The 18,046-nt window shown below is 36.7% G+C and overlaps 1 protein-coding gene across 3 annotated transcripts in view; it reads right to left on the bottom strand.

Moving 5' to 3' along the window:
• LOC111519631 (cyclin-dependent kinase 5 activator 1) overlaps window positions 1-17,298 on the bottom strand; it is a 59,689-nt gene extending 42,391 nt beyond the window's left edge. The window contains exons 1-3 of one of the 3 annotated variants that reach the window (XM_047012526.1): window positions 17,108-17,298; window positions 15,990-16,809; window positions 15,194-15,331 (exon numbers count right to left, since the gene is read on the bottom strand). In XM_047012526.1, coding sequence (XP_046868482.1) covers window positions 15,194-15,331; window positions 15,990-16,802 — 951 coding nt within the window. In that variant the 5' untranslated portion in view covers window positions 16,803-16,809; window positions 17,108-17,298. The remainder of the gene's footprint in view (window positions 1-15,193; window positions 15,332-15,989; window positions 16,810-17,107) is intronic. The other 2 variants (XM_023181288.2, XM_047012525.1) reach the window with 2 other exon arrangements.
• Window positions 17,299-18,046: the final 748 nt, after the last annotated feature.

Genomic DNA, 18,046 nt, shown 5'->3' with positions numbered 1-18,046 from the left:
TCTTTATTTTATACCACTGTTGACTCAATCTTTAATGACTGTGTACCTCTAGTGTCTCCTGTGGTGACGCAAAAATCACCATGGTCTACGCGGGGGCTGTCAAAACTGAAGAATCTTATTTATTTATTTATTTATTTACGTCAACTAACACAGCAGTCGACGAAAAAGCTTAAGCTAAAGACAGATAGTAATTAAATGAAGAAGGTAGCTTAGCTTTATACACAACTAAACATCCCCGGCCCGGTGGAGGTGTTTTATTTGCACAAGGTGCCAGCTATGCCCCGATTCACAGCCAATGTGGCCAGGGATGAGTTGCAGCCAATCCAAGTCCAGAATATTTTCATTGGTTTCGCTGTAGATGATTAAAAAGTATAGCGCGAAGAGAAGTGACAGAAAGATGAGGAGAGATAAGGTGAGAAAGGTTGTTAAAAGATTGGCAAAGAACACGAAGAGGTTCGTGAAGAGAGTAGTTAGTCAGACATCTACTAAGGTGAATAGGAAAAAAGTTTCTGGTCCGACGTGAGGGAACACAAAAATACAGCGTATCTAGTAAATTGGTAGAAATGACTTCGCCGTTGACTAGTTTATGGAGAAAGAGAATGCCAAAAACAAGCCTACGGTTATAAAGTGAAGGAAGATTAATAAGAAGAAGTCTTTCAGAATAAGAAGGTAGGCGAAGACCCGGGTCCCAATTTAGACCGCGTAGCGCAAACTTAAGGAATTGCTTCTGTACCGATTCAATACTACGCTGGTGAACATCATATTGCGGGTTCCACACTGGCGAGCAATATTCTAGAGTAGGGCGAACTAACGAAGTGTATAAAACCTTTGTTACATAGGGATTATCAAATTCTTTGGCCCAACGTTTAATGAAGCCGAGAAGGCAGCTTGCTCTGTTGACAATTGAAGAAATATGAACATTAAATGAAAGTTTAGGGTCAAACATAACGCCTAAGTCTTTGAATGATGGAACACAATCTAACAGAACAGACTTAATAGAGTAATGAGCTAGGAGCGGAGACAAACGACTGAAAGTCATAAAAGAACACTTAGAGGCATTAAGGTGTAATTTATTAACGTGGCACCAATCACAGAACGCATCGAGATCTGATTGCAAGTACTGTTGGAAAGAAGGATCATTATAGGAATAACAAATCTTGACGTCATCCGCAAACATGAGCACGCGTGAATGCGCCAAAGCCAAAGGCAAATCATTTATAAACAATGTAAATAATAGTGGGCCCAGATGACTGCCTTGGGGTACACCTGACGTAACTCGAACAGTTTTAGATATTGAGGAACGAAAAGACACCTTTTGGGTTCTGCCAATAAGATACGACTTTAACCAATCCAACAGTTTTGGGGAAAAACCCATTATGTTAAGTTTCGCGAGAAGCATAGAATGATCAACCGTATCGAAAGCCTTACTAAAGTCAGTATAAATAACATCAGTTTGACACTTTTTACGGAAGCCATGGTGTACAAGGGTAGTCAATTCTAAAAGGTTAGTAAGCGACGAACGACCTTTCATGAATCCATGCTGACAAGGAGAAATAGTGGATCTGGATAGATGTTGAAAAGAAGACGTAATAATTTTCTCAAACAGTTTAGGTATTGCCGAAAGTTTGGCAATGCCACGGTAGTTGGAAACATCCGATTTGCTACCCTTTTTAAAAAGCGGAATAAAAAATGACTCCTTCCAAATATCAGGAAATCTACAAGTCTCACTCGATATAAAGAATAACCGAGCTAAAGGCTTAGATAGGGAAATAGAACACATTTTAAGGATGCAACTAGGTATATCATCAGGCCCGGGAACGAAGGAAGACTTCATAGATGACAAGCTAGAGAGAATACAGTCTTCAGTAATACTAGGAAAAAACATACAATTTAAATGTGGGATTGAAAAGGGATAGGGTGTGGGATCCGAAACAGTAGTAGAATATGTCGACTGAAAAAATTTAGCAAACAGATCTGCAATATCTAAATCATTATTAGCAGACTGGTCGTTAAGTCTGAAGGTGGAAGGTAGGACATTAGAGCGTCTTTTGGAATTGACAAAGTTGTAAAATCTTTTGGGGTTATTATAAAATTCAGCCTTACAGCGAACGAGATAATTGTTGTAGCATTGAGTATTTAAGAGACAAAATTGAGATTTGGCTATACAATAATTTGCATAGTCAAGTCGCGAACCAGTTTTTTTAAATCTTTTAAAATATCTCGATTTAATGTTACGAAGATTAGAGAGCCTACTTGTGAACCAGACTGGCGAGCTGGAGACGGTAGAGACATTCACATAAGGAACGCATTTATCAATTAGAGAATTAAGAGCAGAATAGAAAAACTTCACTGCATAATCTATATCGCAGCACTCAAATAGAAACGACCAATCAAAAGAGAAAATAAGGCTGTTAAGAAGATTGAAATTTGTTTTACGGAAACATCTACGACGAGAATTTGAGATGTTTTTAAATAAATTAGTAACGGAATTGTAAGAAATAGTAACTTCAATGGTAGGATGATAAGGATCTTCAGGTTTCACTAGTGGCTGTGTTTGCGATACAGCACTAACAGTGGGATCAGAGACTAAAACAAGATCAAGGATTCTTTTAGAACAGTTAAGGAAAGAATTCAACTGATATAGTGGACATTCAAGTAGGCTATCAAGAAAAACATGTTGAGATGAAGGAATTAAGAAAGATAGATTATCATCAACAAGCCAAGAAATATTAGGCAAGTTAAAATCACCTAAAACTATAAGAACATCCCGATCTTTAAGACGACCAAAAATAGTTCGTAAAGCATCAGCATGGTGCACGTAGATCATGATATCAGAAGCTGGAGGAATATAAGAACAAGAGATATATAGGCTAAAGTTAGAACATGTAACTTCGACGCAAATAAACTCAACACCTAAGGGCAGATCAATCGGCACCACACTTGAAGACAGATTCGAGTTTACAGCAATGAGTACTCCACCGCCACGACGACCAACACGATCAAGCCTATAAGCAATAAAATTATTAGAAAGAATTTCATTATCTAGAACAGAGGAGTTAAGCCAAGTTTCAGAGAAAGCTAATATGTCAGCTGAAAAGGTTTGGCTATCACAGAAAAGGTTCGACAGCTTGGTAAGAAGTCCTCTTACATTTTGATAATGAATGCAAAGACTAGACGTTATTAGTTTTTTGAAGCAGAAGATAAAGTAGGAAGGTGGACAGGCAACGGACGAGAGCGCTTATTGGGCGCAAACTCGTGTACAACTAGGCCCTCTGGCCAAAAATTAGGGTCAACCATAGCTGAGAAGTACTCATTTGGTACTGTAATTTTAAAAGAGGAGATTTCGCGAGGCCTAGAAAACTTAAACTTTTGAATTAAAACCTTAGCAGGGCAAATATTACCAATGTAAGCTGCCACAGACGACTCAGAAGTATCTGGAGCAAGCCTAGAAATAAATAATTGTTTGCGATGAGGCACTACAGTTAGTGGAGGCGGAGGAGCATTGGGATCCTCAAGTGATTGAGAGCCGGCATGATCCTGTGATTGATCAGAGTTCCCGTGAGGGATAGATTGAGGTACACCAGGGCTTGTAATGGGTACTTCAATCTGAAAAGAAGAGCATAAAGAGGGACAAGAAGATGGTGTAGGCGAAAGTAAAATCGGAGAGGAAGTAATACTGCTTACGAGGCAACTCAAGGGTACATTTCTTGTGCAATTTCTCAGAAGGTGGAACAAATTTGAATTGCGACAATAATTGAACGCTAGAGTCACACTCGTTAGACAGCTGTTTGGCCAGTTTGTTTAAAGAAAGAAACCTTAAACGAAGATCCCTATACATACGGCTAAAATCAAGCTGCTGGCTGGCACAAGATGGGCAAGTCCATCGCATTAAGCCAAGCTCAGGCTTAGACACAGACAAACCAGAAAATTTGTCGTAGTCGCGGCCATTGAGGCCAGCACATTTTAAGTGAATAAGATTATCTCAGAGCCAACAAGATATTGCTCTATACTGATCATCAAAACGATCAGAATGTTTGCAATTAGGTAGACAACAAGCCATTGAAAAGCCAAAAGAAAGGCAAAAAAATTATATATATATAAGAATATATAGAAAAATTAAATTCACAGCACAAAGATAATTATTGATAAATAATCAATAATTACAAATAAAACAAAGAGACAGCTAGAGTGCACAGCACAACAGAGAGTGCAAGAACAGTTATAAGCCGAGCTTTGAGAGGCGGCCTTACAAAAGTGATTACGCGGGAGAGAAGCTAAGCACAAGCACAAAGCAGAGAGAACAACAAAGCCACTAGCACTGATGGTATGATGGGGGCGATGAGGGGAGCAACTGCAGAAGCAATGACGAAAGAGAAAAAAAAAAGAAAAAAAAATATGTAATTGCACCAAACACTAATCACGAAAAAGAAAAAACTGTTTAAACTGATTAATTTGGCGAATTATGGAAATAAAACACAAGGGAGTCAAGCGAACAACACCAGCGGAAGTGTAAACAAATTAAGCACAATTAAAAATTGAGAAAAAACAATAAATATTAATAAAAACTCAGGAGCTATGCAAAAACACGACCGTCACGTCAGAGAGCAGAAAGCTTTAAGGATCTTAAGTCTAGGTATTACAAAAAATATAAAGTCACGGGTCTAGTAGCTAAAGAACTAATGACGATTAAGCCGGTATTTTCACTGGGCCCAGACGGTATTCCCGCTTGTGTCATGAGGTTCTGTGCGGAGTCATTGTACGCGCCTTTACTTAAGCTTTTTGAGTTGTCCGTTACACTGTCCGAGTTTCCAACTATATGGAAGGATTCATTTATTTTACCTCTTCACAAATGTGGCAATAAATCGAACATCACTAATTACAAAGGAATTTCTAAATTGTCGTCGATACCTAAACTGTTTGAGAAAATTATGAAGTCTCAAATACAGCATTTATGTAAATCTATTTATTCGCCATACCAGCATGGGTTTGTCAAGAATAGATCTACCACAACTAACCTTTTACAGTTTATATTTTTTGTAATCCAAGGTTTTAAGAAACAAAAGCAAACTGATGTTATATATACGGATTTCAGTAAGGCTTTCTATTCGGTAAACCATGCCTTACTATTACATAAGCTGAATTTAGTTGGCTTTCCGGATGCTCTGCTTGCTTGGATTTGTGTTTGAATCGGGAGTCCCACAGGGCAGTCACCTTGGCCCATTACTATTCACCATTTTTATTAATGATCTCCCCACCGTTCTATTAAATTCCAGAGTTCTTATGTATGCCGATGATGTAAAAATCGCTAACCGCATCGTAGACTCTCTCTCATGTCATAGCTTGCACGCTGACCTGAATGCTTTTCAGGGGTGGCTAACTTGTTATCTCTAAACTGTTCTAAGTGCAAAGTGTGTATGTCTTTTTATAGAGGTTCTCCCCAATTAACGAGTTACTTTTTAAATAATTTCCCGTTAGAAAGAATTAATACTACTTCCTTGGTTGTAAAAGATTTGGGGATCTTAATAGACCACAAACTTAGTTTGAATCAGCATATATCGACTACTGTTATTAGGGCTAAGAGTGTTCTTGGCTTCATAAAGCGCTGGTCGAAACTACCTAAATACTTTTTACTTCTTTAGTCCGCCCCATATTGGAGTATTGATCTTGTGTTTGGTCTCCTCAATATGAGTTTTATCAAAACAAATTAGAATCTGTACAAAAACAGTTTTTACTCTTTGCCTTTCGTGATTTGCGCTGGGATCCAACTGTACAACCTCCATCTTATTCTAGTCGACTTGAGTTAATTAACCTTCCTTCTTTAACTAATCGTAGAAAAATGCTTGGTGTAACTTTTCTTTACAAACTTTTGAATGGTGAGATTGAGTCTTCCGAGCTGTTGAGCCAAATTAACTTTTCTGTACCATCTAGAAGGACCCGCAATTTCACACCGCTTATACTTCCCACATGCACAACTAACTTTTCTCTGCATGAACCTTTTCGTATACTATGTAGTGACTACAATAGACTTGGGCACGTTATCGGTTCCGAAACATCGCTTCCGGGTATAAAAACTGCGATCTTGTCCTTCCTCGCTCGTAATTAGTTGTAATAATCTTTATTTTAACCTATCCTGTTTTCTTTTTATAAAAAAAAGAAGAATCGGCCTCCGATTAGCTTGCTACCTGCCTCTGTGAATAACATTCCTTCCGGCTCGTCTGCACCTGTTGGCGAGTCAAAAAACTAATTTCGTCCCTAACTCTGGCCTATCAGAACGTACGGGGACTAAAGACTAAACTGTCTAAACTCTATGTAGATAGTCTAGCTTTTGACTTTCATCTGACAAAGACTTGCTCCTTCTCTCTGACAAAGACTTGCTCCTTGTTCTGGGAGATTTTAATTTACCTGAGATTGCTGAACCCTTTCATTTGACTCTTTATTACTGTTGCCCTCCTTGTCACATTGTTTCATAGATGGTCTGCTTGAGTTGTCCCTAACTCAACTAAATCCTGTCCGGAATAGTCGTAACAGATCACTAGATCTGGTATTTGTGTTGGATTCTTCCAACTGCGATGTTTCCAGGACTGATCCCTTAGTTATCCCCGAAGACAACTTTCATCCAACTCTGGATATAACCATTGACCTTCCTTTTGGTATTATGTCTCGACATAATAACTCGATGCCTCCAACCCGATGTTTTCGCAAGACAAACTTTACTAAACTTAAAAAACTCTTGTTAACTAATGATTGGACATATCTGTATACTTGCACGGATATGGACTCTGCCATTTCTGTCTTCTATAAAACTCTTGAGTCGTTCTTTGATGTTTGTGTCCCGCGTGTGACTCTAGGATGGTCTGATAGACCTCCTTGGTTCTCACGTGAGTTATGTAACTTGAAGAACGTAAAATCGAGATGTTATAAAAGATTTAAAAAATCCGGTAAAGCATCGGATTCTTCCCTATATGTAGTTGCTCGATCAAATTTTATGGTGCTGAATTCACATTGCTATAAGAATTATCTTCAGCGATGTAAACTTAGGTTTTCTCGCGATCCTAAGCAATTTTATAAATTTGTAAATGTTAAACGTAAGACATCAACAACAATAAAGCTGACAATGATCAGGCAATTGCCGACATGTTTGCTGATTTTTTTCAAAACAACTTATTCCTCTTCGATTTATCAAGCAAATCCTCCTTATCCTCATCACTTGCAATCGTCTAATTGCATTTTAGACCCTGTGTTTGATGAAAGTTCGGTTCTTAGCTTGCTCAGTTCTGTCAAACCAATATATGCACCTGGCCCTGATGGAATAACAGGCTGCGTATTAAGGTTTTGCGCGGAGGCCCTATGTAAGCCAATACTGAAGTTGTTTACACTGTCCGTCACATCTTCCGCCTTCCCGCCTATCTGGAAGGAATCATATATTATTCCTCTTCATAAAAAGAGGAAGAAGTCCGAAGCCTCCAATTATAGGGGTATTTCTAAATTGTCGGCCATACCCAAAGTATTTGAGAAAATAATAACATCTCAATTGCAGCATTTTTGTAGCTCAATCATTTCGTCATCCCAACATGGGTTTAAAAAACGTAGATCGACAACTACTAACCTATTAGAATTTACATCTCACTCAATCAACGGGTTCAAGACTGCCGTGCAAACTGACGTCATTTATACTGACTTCAGCAAGGCCTTTGACTCTGTTAATCATACTCTGCTTTTATATAAATTAAACGCACTTGGCATCCCCAGTTTTTGCTAGATTGGATTCTTCAATATCTTTCTAAGCGTACACAAAAGGTCCTCTTTAAGTCTTCATTTTCTAAGACCATCCAAGTGACCTCTGGAGTACCTCAGGGTAGTCATTTGGGACCATTGCCATTCACTCTTTTTATAAATGATCTTCCATTGGTAGTGTCACATTCTCGGGTGCTTATGTACGCGGATGATGTCAAGCTTTTCCTCAGTTTTAAAGACATATCGTCTTCTTGCCTACTTCAATCGGATCTTAATGATCTTCAGAGTTGGTGTGAAACAAACCTATTAAACCTTAACGGGTCTAAATGTAAAGTTATGTCTTTTTATAGATGCACTCCATACTTAGCAACTTATTATCTTAACGACACTGCCTTAGAGCGGTTAGATATTATCAATGATTTAGGTGTTCTTATGGACCATAAATTAAATTTTAATCCTCATATTTCTGCTACAGTTAGTAAAGGTATGAATGTTCTTGGGTTTGTGAAATGATGGTCAAAAGAGTTTGACGATCCGTACACAACCAAAATTCTGTATACTTCTTTAATCCGTCCTATCTTAGAGTACGGATCTTGCATATGGTCACCTCAATATGAGACGCACCAAAGTAAAATTGAATCTGTTCAAAAGCAATTTCTGCTTTTCGCTCTTCGCGGTCTAAATTGGGATCGCAATGTCGATTTGCCATCATACTCCAGTAGGCTTCTTTTAATCAATCTTCCTTCTTTAATTAATCGTAGAGTAATGCTTTGTGCTATCTTTATTCATAAACTTTTAATAGGTGAAATAGACTCTCCTGAGCTATTGAACCAGTTAAACCTATCTGTACCCCGTAGACCTACTAGAAATTTTATTCCTCTATCCTTAAAACACTGTAGTTCTAACTATTCTTTGCATGAACCTTTTCGAGTCCTATGTTCTGACTACAATCTTCTGTATCCCGTAATCAGATCAGAAGCCTCTCTTTCCCTTGTGAAAACTTCTATTTTAGCACATTTAGCTCGTAATTAGCTGTAGTTAATCATATTTTTGATTGTTTGTCCGTTTTATTTGTATTTGTCCACGCGATCGTGCCGTCCGATATGCGGCTGCGCCCCACGGTCGGTCGGGCGGGAGGTGGACAGCGCTCTGCTTGGGCTCGCGCGAAACAGGCTATGTCCTGGTGTCGTCCAACGTCCAGACAATAGGGTCATTCGTAACAGGCCCGGGCCTGGTGTCATATGGGCCAGTTGTTCGTACTGAGCGTTGTACGACTACGTCTATATAAAAATATCAAAGAAGCTAACATCGGCTATGCCGAAGTTTATACACCCTTGCAGTCCTTAGTAATAATAATTTTACATGTTCAAAATTTGTTTTCTGCAATTCAATTCATCAATATACAAACAAAACAATTTTACTCTCTATTTTACAATTTGTTCTTCTTCATCCCTCATTCCCAAAGCAAGCAACGCTGCCGGCAGAGCTGGGAGCAGAGCCGATTATTTTATTGACTGTAACTTGTGTTATATTTATCCGATCACATTCAAATTTGGGATCTGGGGTTTTACATCCAATATTATCACATATGTTAATTTCATTGCATACTCCGATTTTTATGAAAATGTTTCTTCTAGTTCTTCTAGAGCTATATGATATAGAGGTCCGATCCTGATGGTTTTCATACTTTATTTTTCCCGGGTAATAAAAAACCCCGAAAAAAATTTCAGCCCGATAGCTCTTAAGACGGCTGAGTAAAACGCATTCGCACAGACGGACGGACGGACAGACGGACAGACGGACATGGCTATATCAACTCAGCTTCTCATGCTGATCAAGAATATATATACTTTATGGGGTCGGAAACGTCTCCTTCTGTGCGTTACAAACATCTGACCAATTTTATAATACCCTCTGCAAGGGTATAAAAATACATAAGCTTTTAAAAAAAAATTCTTAAGTTTTATAGTATATAATAAGAGTCTTGTATATCATCTTCCATGTATATCCAAAGGATTATGGTAATGCCATAGCCCGAAATGGAGACACGTTTTTAAAACTCATAACTGGAGCCCGAGCAGGCACCAGACTTATAGCCAGGTTTCATTTCGTTCCATTTTATGGAAAATTAACATCTGGTGTCACCTAAGGCAGTCATCTGGATCCACTGTTGTTTACATTGCTCATAAATGATTTGTTTTTAGTTTTGACCCATTCACGCGTGGTCATATTTGCGGATAACGTCAAGATTTGTTATGCTTATAATGCTTCTTTTCTCCGACCGTACTTGCAATCAGACTTCGATGCATTCTGTGATTGGTGCCATGTAAATAATCTACATAGCTGGCAAATAAATTGCGGCCACCGGGTCGAGGATGTTCAGTTGTATTTTAAGTTGAAGCTTACTCTTTTATATACATTTTTTGATTTTTTCGCTTAGGTTTTTTTCTGTCGACTGCTGTATGAGTTGGCGTAAATAAATAAATAAAATTGTTTACTTAAAGTTGCTTGCACTCGTACATCTTCACTGATGTTCGATAAGTTGAAGTCCGACAAAAGACTCATCAACGACTTCTCAACTGAAAAGTTGGTAAAAGTTATAATCATGATCAGAAGTCGGAACATAGAACTAGATGCAGAGAAACTGTGGTATGCACCCCGAGAACCTTACAACTTTCGAAATGATCCTGCGTAGCCAAAAGCTTAAGGCCTATAATTGGCAGCTGATAGTGGCTTAAACCTTTCCCACATTTCGGTAATCACATAAAAGATCCATGACGTTTTTGAACAAACAACTACAATGGATGTGTTTATTGGATTCCTACAGAAATATTTACAACAGAAAGACAAGACAACAACAATAATGACATAAATTTGAAGACAAGATAATATAATAATATTAAATGTATTTCGATTTTTTCTATGTTTGCAGAAATAAATGAACCACCCCCTCCCTTTGCGCTCTATGCATATGTCGTCACTTGGTATGGTTCTTACTCTCATTTCGAACAGCGAATACAAAGCATAAGCAAAGAAGAGAGCATGGAAATGATCGGTTATAGATCGTTTGCATGCATTTGAATATTATGATTTTTGGTACACGTTTTTTCATCTAATTTGATACTTTGATTAAAAAAGACGTAAATATTAATATTTACATAATGTATGATCGGGGTATGGGCAGTAGTAAAGATGACTTCAAGAAAGAATTGTTATCGATAGAGTATCGATAAGAAACGATATACGATGCATGAGGAGTAGAGTCAGTCTGTATGGTCAGTCTGTAGAGAGAGTCTGAAGAGTAGTGTCTGTGGAGTAGAGTGAGTCGTTAAAGTTGCGTCTCGAACTGTGTGCGACAGAGACGGCAACACGGCAACGAACCAGAGAGACAACGACATGATCGTGCGGAGCTGAACGAGGCAGCAATAAGACGAAGACATAAGAGAGTAGGCAACGAGGCACTGAGTGTGCAAAGACGAAGACCTAAGAGAGAAGGCAACGAGACACAAAGAGTGGGCAAAAACGAGGCACTGAGTGTGCGAACAAGACGAGAGGCAGCAAGACACAAATTGTATTCAGAGAGCAGCATTGACACAGGCCACAAAGAGTTTTCAGAGAGCAACATTCACACCGACGGCGGCATCAACCCCAAAAGTATGTGTGACGCGACGATCGAGTACATAGGCGTACGCAGCGGTTTTGGCTTACGAGAAGGACGGCAACTGATTTGATATATAAGAGCAAGTATTTGATGAAAAAAAGGCCATAACCGAAGAGTAAAACATTTGTATAACAATATAGATCGATATCAATTGTATTAACCCACTAACGTTATCTTAAGATTATTGATATTCAGAATTTCTTATATGATTTGTTTGAATTTAAATTATGCCACAAAACGAAACATTGTAACTCACGGTAGCAGAGCTTAAAGAAAAGTTGAAAGAGAATAATTTGAGTGTTAAGGTAAACAAGGCAGAATTACAAGTGAGGCTAATATCTTTTTTCGAGTCAGACTAGACTCAGACTAGACTAGACTAGTCTACACTCACTAGAGCGTTGCTTACAAGTAGTAAACGACCAACAAGAGGTACCAAGTCAAATGGCCTTCACACTAAGAGATATCCAAAATTCGTTAACTGTATTTGATGGCACCCAGCACCAAGATGTCAACAAATTGGCTTGCAGATTTTGCGAACTGTGCAGAGACAGTCAAATGTAACGTTTTACAGAAATTCATTTACAGTAGATAATTGTTAAAAAGAGCTGCGAAATTGTTTGTCAGTACCGAAGACGGACTTACCGATTGGATTAGTCTAAAGTCAGCTTTAGAGCGAGAATTTTCAGAGAAGTTGTCCGCAATACAAGTACATAAGCTACTCGAGAATAGAAAGAAAAAACAGAGTGAGAGCTTGATCGAATATTTTTATAAAATGAAGAGTTTGGCGAAAAGGAGCATATTAGATGAAGAAAGTGTTATAGAGTATATAATAGAGGGTATACCAGATTCGAAGCAGAACAAGAGTGTCTTGTATCAAGCCAAGGATTTTAGAGAATTACGAGAAAACCTAAAGATGTATGAGGAAATATCTACTGAGAAAGAGAAGAAGCAGCAGGATATTGCTATAAATAATTCAAGATGCTACAAGTGCGGAGGAAGAAATCACGTAGCGAAAAACTGTAAAAAGAGCGAGTTTAAGTGTTTTAAATTTAACCAGCCAGGTCACCAGCGAATCAGTGTAGTACGTAGGAAAAAGAGTCCAAAAAAGATATAAGCGTTTTTTGATTTAGGTAGTGATGTCTCGACTCTAAGTGAAAGTGCATACAAACGAGTTTACCCAGTTCCCTTAAGTTCCGACGTTAAAGAGTTATTCGGAATAGGAAATAAAAAAATCTACACCAAAGGATCTCTTGAGTTAGATACGGCTTTAAATGATGTTCCTATTAAGATGTGTTTTCATGTTGTGAGAGATAGAGATACATTATATGATGGTGTAATCGGAAATGACGTATTTGAGGTCGAAAATGCTAAAACGGGTGACTATATCATATAGCTCCCATAGGAACAATCGGTGAAAAACAGTGGCTTTGATCAATAACTTCGTTATTTGCTATGCTAAGATTGTAGGCCGTTCTTTCGCAAACATTTGATAAAACATTTTTCCACTTTGACGGCTATGGGTAAGGAAAGAGTTAACAAAAAAGTTTCAAGGGTATACAAACTTTGACGCGGTCGTTGTTAGCACCGGCCCTCTAGTTTTTTTCCTAACTTATCTTTTTTCAATACATTTTGATTTGAAAAACCTTTAAAAAGTTGTATCAACTTCACCTTTAAGTCATTGATTTAAATGCACCCCTCCCCCCGTGGTCAAACCAGGCTACGCCCTTGACCAATATTGTTGTGAAATAAATAATATGCAGTTATTATACCGACTGTATAACCATTTTTCAAAAACTAAACAAATACAGTTAGTTTAATTTTGTTAACATATCTAAGAAAAATTCAATTTGATTAAATGGTTATATTATAAATCGTAAATTAGATAGGTCTGGTGTTTATTCTGCTGCCATTGTGCATAGTTCTCATATTATGATCAAGATTCGAATAGAAAATTTTCAATATTAGCAAAATGCGAGAAAGAAAACATAAAAAAAATTGGGTCAAGATTCGATTTTTTTACATTTTGTCCCAAAGCTCGGGAACGGACGGTCTTAGAGGCTAGATGTCTTCCCAACATTTGTAGCTCTTTCAATTCTAAGAAACGTTACTGAAGAAAGTTTGTAAAAAAAATTAATATTTTAGAAGTTAGAAGCAAATGAAAAAAACACCCTTTTCGAAAAAACGGCAACTTTGATAAAAAACTTCCCGAAAAAATTTTGTATGAAACCATCGTGATAACTTAAAAAACTAATGATGCAGTTCGATTCGCAGGACCCGAAATAGGGTGAAACCATCGAATTTTGCCATGTCTTTTTTTTCGACTATCACAGTGTTATTAATTTTATGTGCACATTCGTTTAAGTGAAATAAGTTTTCCTTGGTAGAAAACTTAATGGGTATGTAATGCGTTGAGATTGGCTTTGTTACATTTCATTTTTCTATTAACTAAATTATACAGCCAATTCCTGCAGTATCGAATCCCTTTTTGAATTATTACCAATTCTTGAATATATATTTCATCTAAATATTGTAAATATTTTGTAAAATCCAACATCGTTTAAGTGTCTGTCAACGGGCAAACAATTAAAATCAATAGTTTGCCAAGGCACCTTTAGCTAATCTGCAGAGAAGTCGTCCGCACAATTAATAGTATCCCGATCTGGTTCAATATTTTGCTTTTTAGCGAAGTAGAAAGATTTAAGCAGCTAACAGTTACATGTGCTTTTGCAACACTACAAAAGCTAGTTTTTAGTCAGAGGATTTTTGGTACTTAAAAAAAAAATCATAATAACTTTTTCGCACAATTTTCAACCCATGCCCACCTCTACTTCAAACGGACATTGGTAGATTTATTCGGATGTTACTGCTTATAATGAATATACATATATACTTTATACGTATACTTTAATCGCAAAAGCTTTTTTCTGTCTATTAAATACATTTTGGCGACTTTAATATACCATTATACCTTTGGGTGTGTGGTATATGTACATATACATATAGTCAAATACCGATTAAGACTGAAAATATAAATATCCTTTGTTTTGGACTTGTATGTAAGTATCTCAATGGCACAGACCCCTATGTCACTATTTATTATCAAAGGGTGGCAGCATCAAAAAGGAGACACCAAGAGTTGTGTTTAATGGAATGGCAACATTGCTTGCAACATATGTATGTACATACATACATATGTATTTTCATGAGTAGGTCAAGAGGGTTAAAGGGTCAGAAATATTTTTCGATGATGTGGTGATTCTCATCCTAATTTATTTTCCTGCTAGCAGGTCTTTGCTCTCACTAGTTGCATCAAATAACAATAAGAGCGATGCAGTTAATTCCTCGAATATTTCGTGCCGTAGTGTGCAATTACATACATACATATGTATGTCAAAAACTCGTCTTAGTTCGGAAATCTATGGGATACTCATTTGCAAAATAAGATTTTTGTATAAAGCCCATTTTCTAAGGATATTAACAACCAACGAAATAAGAAGGTTCGGCTATGCCGAAATATTTATACCCTTGCAGTCCTTGGCAACAATACTTCAGATTCTGATTCATTCTGTGTCTCAATGCCCAGATGTATGGAATATATGTACATACATACTGCGTAGTAGCTTTTAAATTGGCGACGCTAAGTTGATTTGCACCGATTGACGGGACGGATGGACAATGCTACACCGACTAGCTAGCTCATGCTGATCAAAAATATATTTACGTTTTGATCTGTACGACACAAATATCTGTCAAATTTTATAATACCGTCTGCAAGGGTATAAAAAACACGCCACTTACCTGCCACCCTTGTAGCAACAGACTCCGATCAACAGCACGTAGCCACATAACAACATCGCCTGCATCAAAGTTATTTAGTCTTTGGCATTTATATTGCAAGAAGATTCCCAAACATTTTAATAATTCTGAAGTCGAAGCCTGCAAATCATTAGTTTGGATACTTAGAGAATTTGTCAAAGAAATAAAGATGTATCTATAGGTCTAATACAATGTAACAACTATTTTTCAATACATTTCAACATATTCTCTTAGTAACAATCATAGCAAATTTTATCTTATTACGCTAGAGATTGTATTTTTTCTATCCTATGTACATATGTATGTATTTCTACACGATTCCTAGATGATTTCGCCCCTCAAAATGGGCAATAAATCGATTATTTAGTTATACCGAGACACTATCAAACTTCCTTCTTTTCCCAATTTACGTAAGTAAACTATTACAACTTGCATGTAACAACCAGCTTTTTAGAAGTGTCTTTCCTTGTGCACGATGGTTTCCGTAAAAAGTTTCAAATTACCAAATTCGTATTATCAAGAACCAGAACCTTGGCCTTTCTTTGTAATCATACAGATTACTTATTAATATTTATATTACATTATGTGTCTAGTTTAAAATTGTATTCAAACATCTATCTTTTATGTCAAAAAAAGTAATGAATTTGTCAATTTTTTAAAGCATCTATTACTCCTAAGTATTTACATGAAATGAACTAAGAGACGAAAATTGAAAATGTATTGGAAAACATTGGATACGTCAAACTATTAAAACCAAGGGACAATCTATGCAACAAACCTGAATAACGGTTTTTCGTGGGATCTGATTGGTGTTTTTAATTTGTATTGAGGAAGACTGCAACTGCTGTGGTAAGGTCAGCGCCAATGGTTGTTTTTGAATCAGCTTGTTTGATAAAGAGTTTGTGTTATTAACTCTGACCAAGTCCTTTTTCTTAGATGGGTTCTGTGTTTTATTTGTAGATAAAAATGGTTCCCGGATGTCGTTGCTGCGCTGCTGTTGATGCCCGTCAATACGATTACAGTGAAATTGAATATTTTTATTTCTATCTGATGATGCTGTATATGAAGACTCTAAAAGTTGAGCTTTGAAACACGCAGTTGGTAGGTTCGCGCACTTATTTTTATTATCAATTTTTTTCTTATTGTGTGATGTTGATAATTTTTTCCAAGACAGAGCATTAATAAAAATCGAATGTTTCTTTAAATTTTTTTCAATTGAATTTTTCTCGGAATTAAAAATTGAGTTGTCAAGATGAGTATCCAAATCATTTGTAATTGTATCTTTAGACGTATTTGTTAAATTGTTAAAGTTGTGCGAGCTTAACTGCGGCTGTGTTTGCAAATTTATGTGGACGCTTCCGCAAGCAGTTTGTTGGCCGATCCCGTTCTTTGAAAGTTGTTGACAAACTGATTTTTTGTTTTCTCGATTTTTAGCGTTATTAAGTTGCTCGTATGAGAAATTATTTAAATGCGCATCAATTGAACATGAACTTTCGTTAATGTTTTCATTGGATTGATTATATTGAAAACTAGGCTGCGAAGAGTAGATCGGGTGTCTATCCCGTGGATTAAAGCTTAAAACGGTGCCCATGACGACTCTGAAAAATGTTTTGGTTTTGACTGCTTAGAATGTTTCGAATATTTACATTGATCTTTAATATTAATATGATTCAACTGTTGTATAGAATAGATAATTGTATTGATTTTTAATTACAATGTGCGATTGCTTCTAAATACGCAAGCATCCTTGATGCAATCGTTGTTAAATAGTAAACTGTATGTATGTTATGCATGTTTATATTTAGATTTTAAACTAATCTGATACATAATTACATAAAGTTTAGCTATGTGTTTACATATAGAAAAATAATTTGCGGCAACTTTTTTTAACTTTACCTTAATTTGAAATCGGTGAAAAAAATGATGATTTACTAATTCTGCTTATTTAATTTCAATTCACAATATGTTAGTCCTGTCGGCTATAATTTAGACATTAAATTGCAACAAAGAATTTTAAATTTCGTTTAAACTGTTTTGCAAATGCTTAGTTAAACATACTTTCGTTTTATAGATAGCATGGGTATAACAAAAAATCAATATATTTAATGCGCACGCTCGAGTGCGAGGGTGGTTTTTGGGCAGTTTTCTCCGTAGAACAGAGCATGCTCCATAAATTCACTCTTTTGGCCACCCCCATTTAAGAGTATACCGTTATAATCGACTTATTATTAAATATATAAAACAACTTTAGTTTGACAAAATGTTATAAATTATAAGCTTCAAACATTTATCAAGTCACTTATGCATATTGTTATTTAGGGGGGAGGGCGGGTATACTTTTGAATGCCGAAACTGATTTTCGACTTCCAGCCCACAAAATATTTGTGAAAGACCGGCACATGTTTTAATATATTTTTTACTACGCTAGGTGGCGCTGGTGTCGATGTACGACAATTCATGTTTTTAGGCGCTATGTACTATGTATATTTTCAGTACAAAGGCATATATCAGTACATTAGGTGGATTACAAACATCTGCGAAATATATCAGTACATTGGGTGCATTACAAATATCTGCGAAATTTTATAAGGGTTAATGCCCTTGCAGAGGGTATTAATCAATTAGTTAGATGTTTGTAAAGCACAGAAGAATAAAGTATACCTATTCTTGATCAGCATGAGAAGCTGAGTCGATACAGCAAAAAGTCGATACAGTAAAAAGAGTAATAATTTGAATGTTTTGTTTGTGTATTATTTTAATTGAGTTGCAAAAAAGAATTTTGACACGTAAAAATATTATTGCCAAGGACACTAGGGTATACAAACTTCAGCATAG

The sequence above is a fragment of the Drosophila willistoni genome, unplaced genomic scaffold (assembly GCF_018902025.1).
Source record: "Drosophila willistoni isolate 14030-0811.24 unplaced genomic scaffold, UCI_dwil_1.1 Seg169, whole genome shotgun sequence".
In the NCBI taxonomy this organism is placed as follows: Eukaryota; Metazoa; Arthropoda; class Insecta; order Diptera; family Drosophilidae; genus Drosophila; species Drosophila willistoni.
The sequence above is the reverse complement of the archived record's forward strand: the minus strand, read 5'-3'. Positions and strand labels throughout refer to the sequence as shown.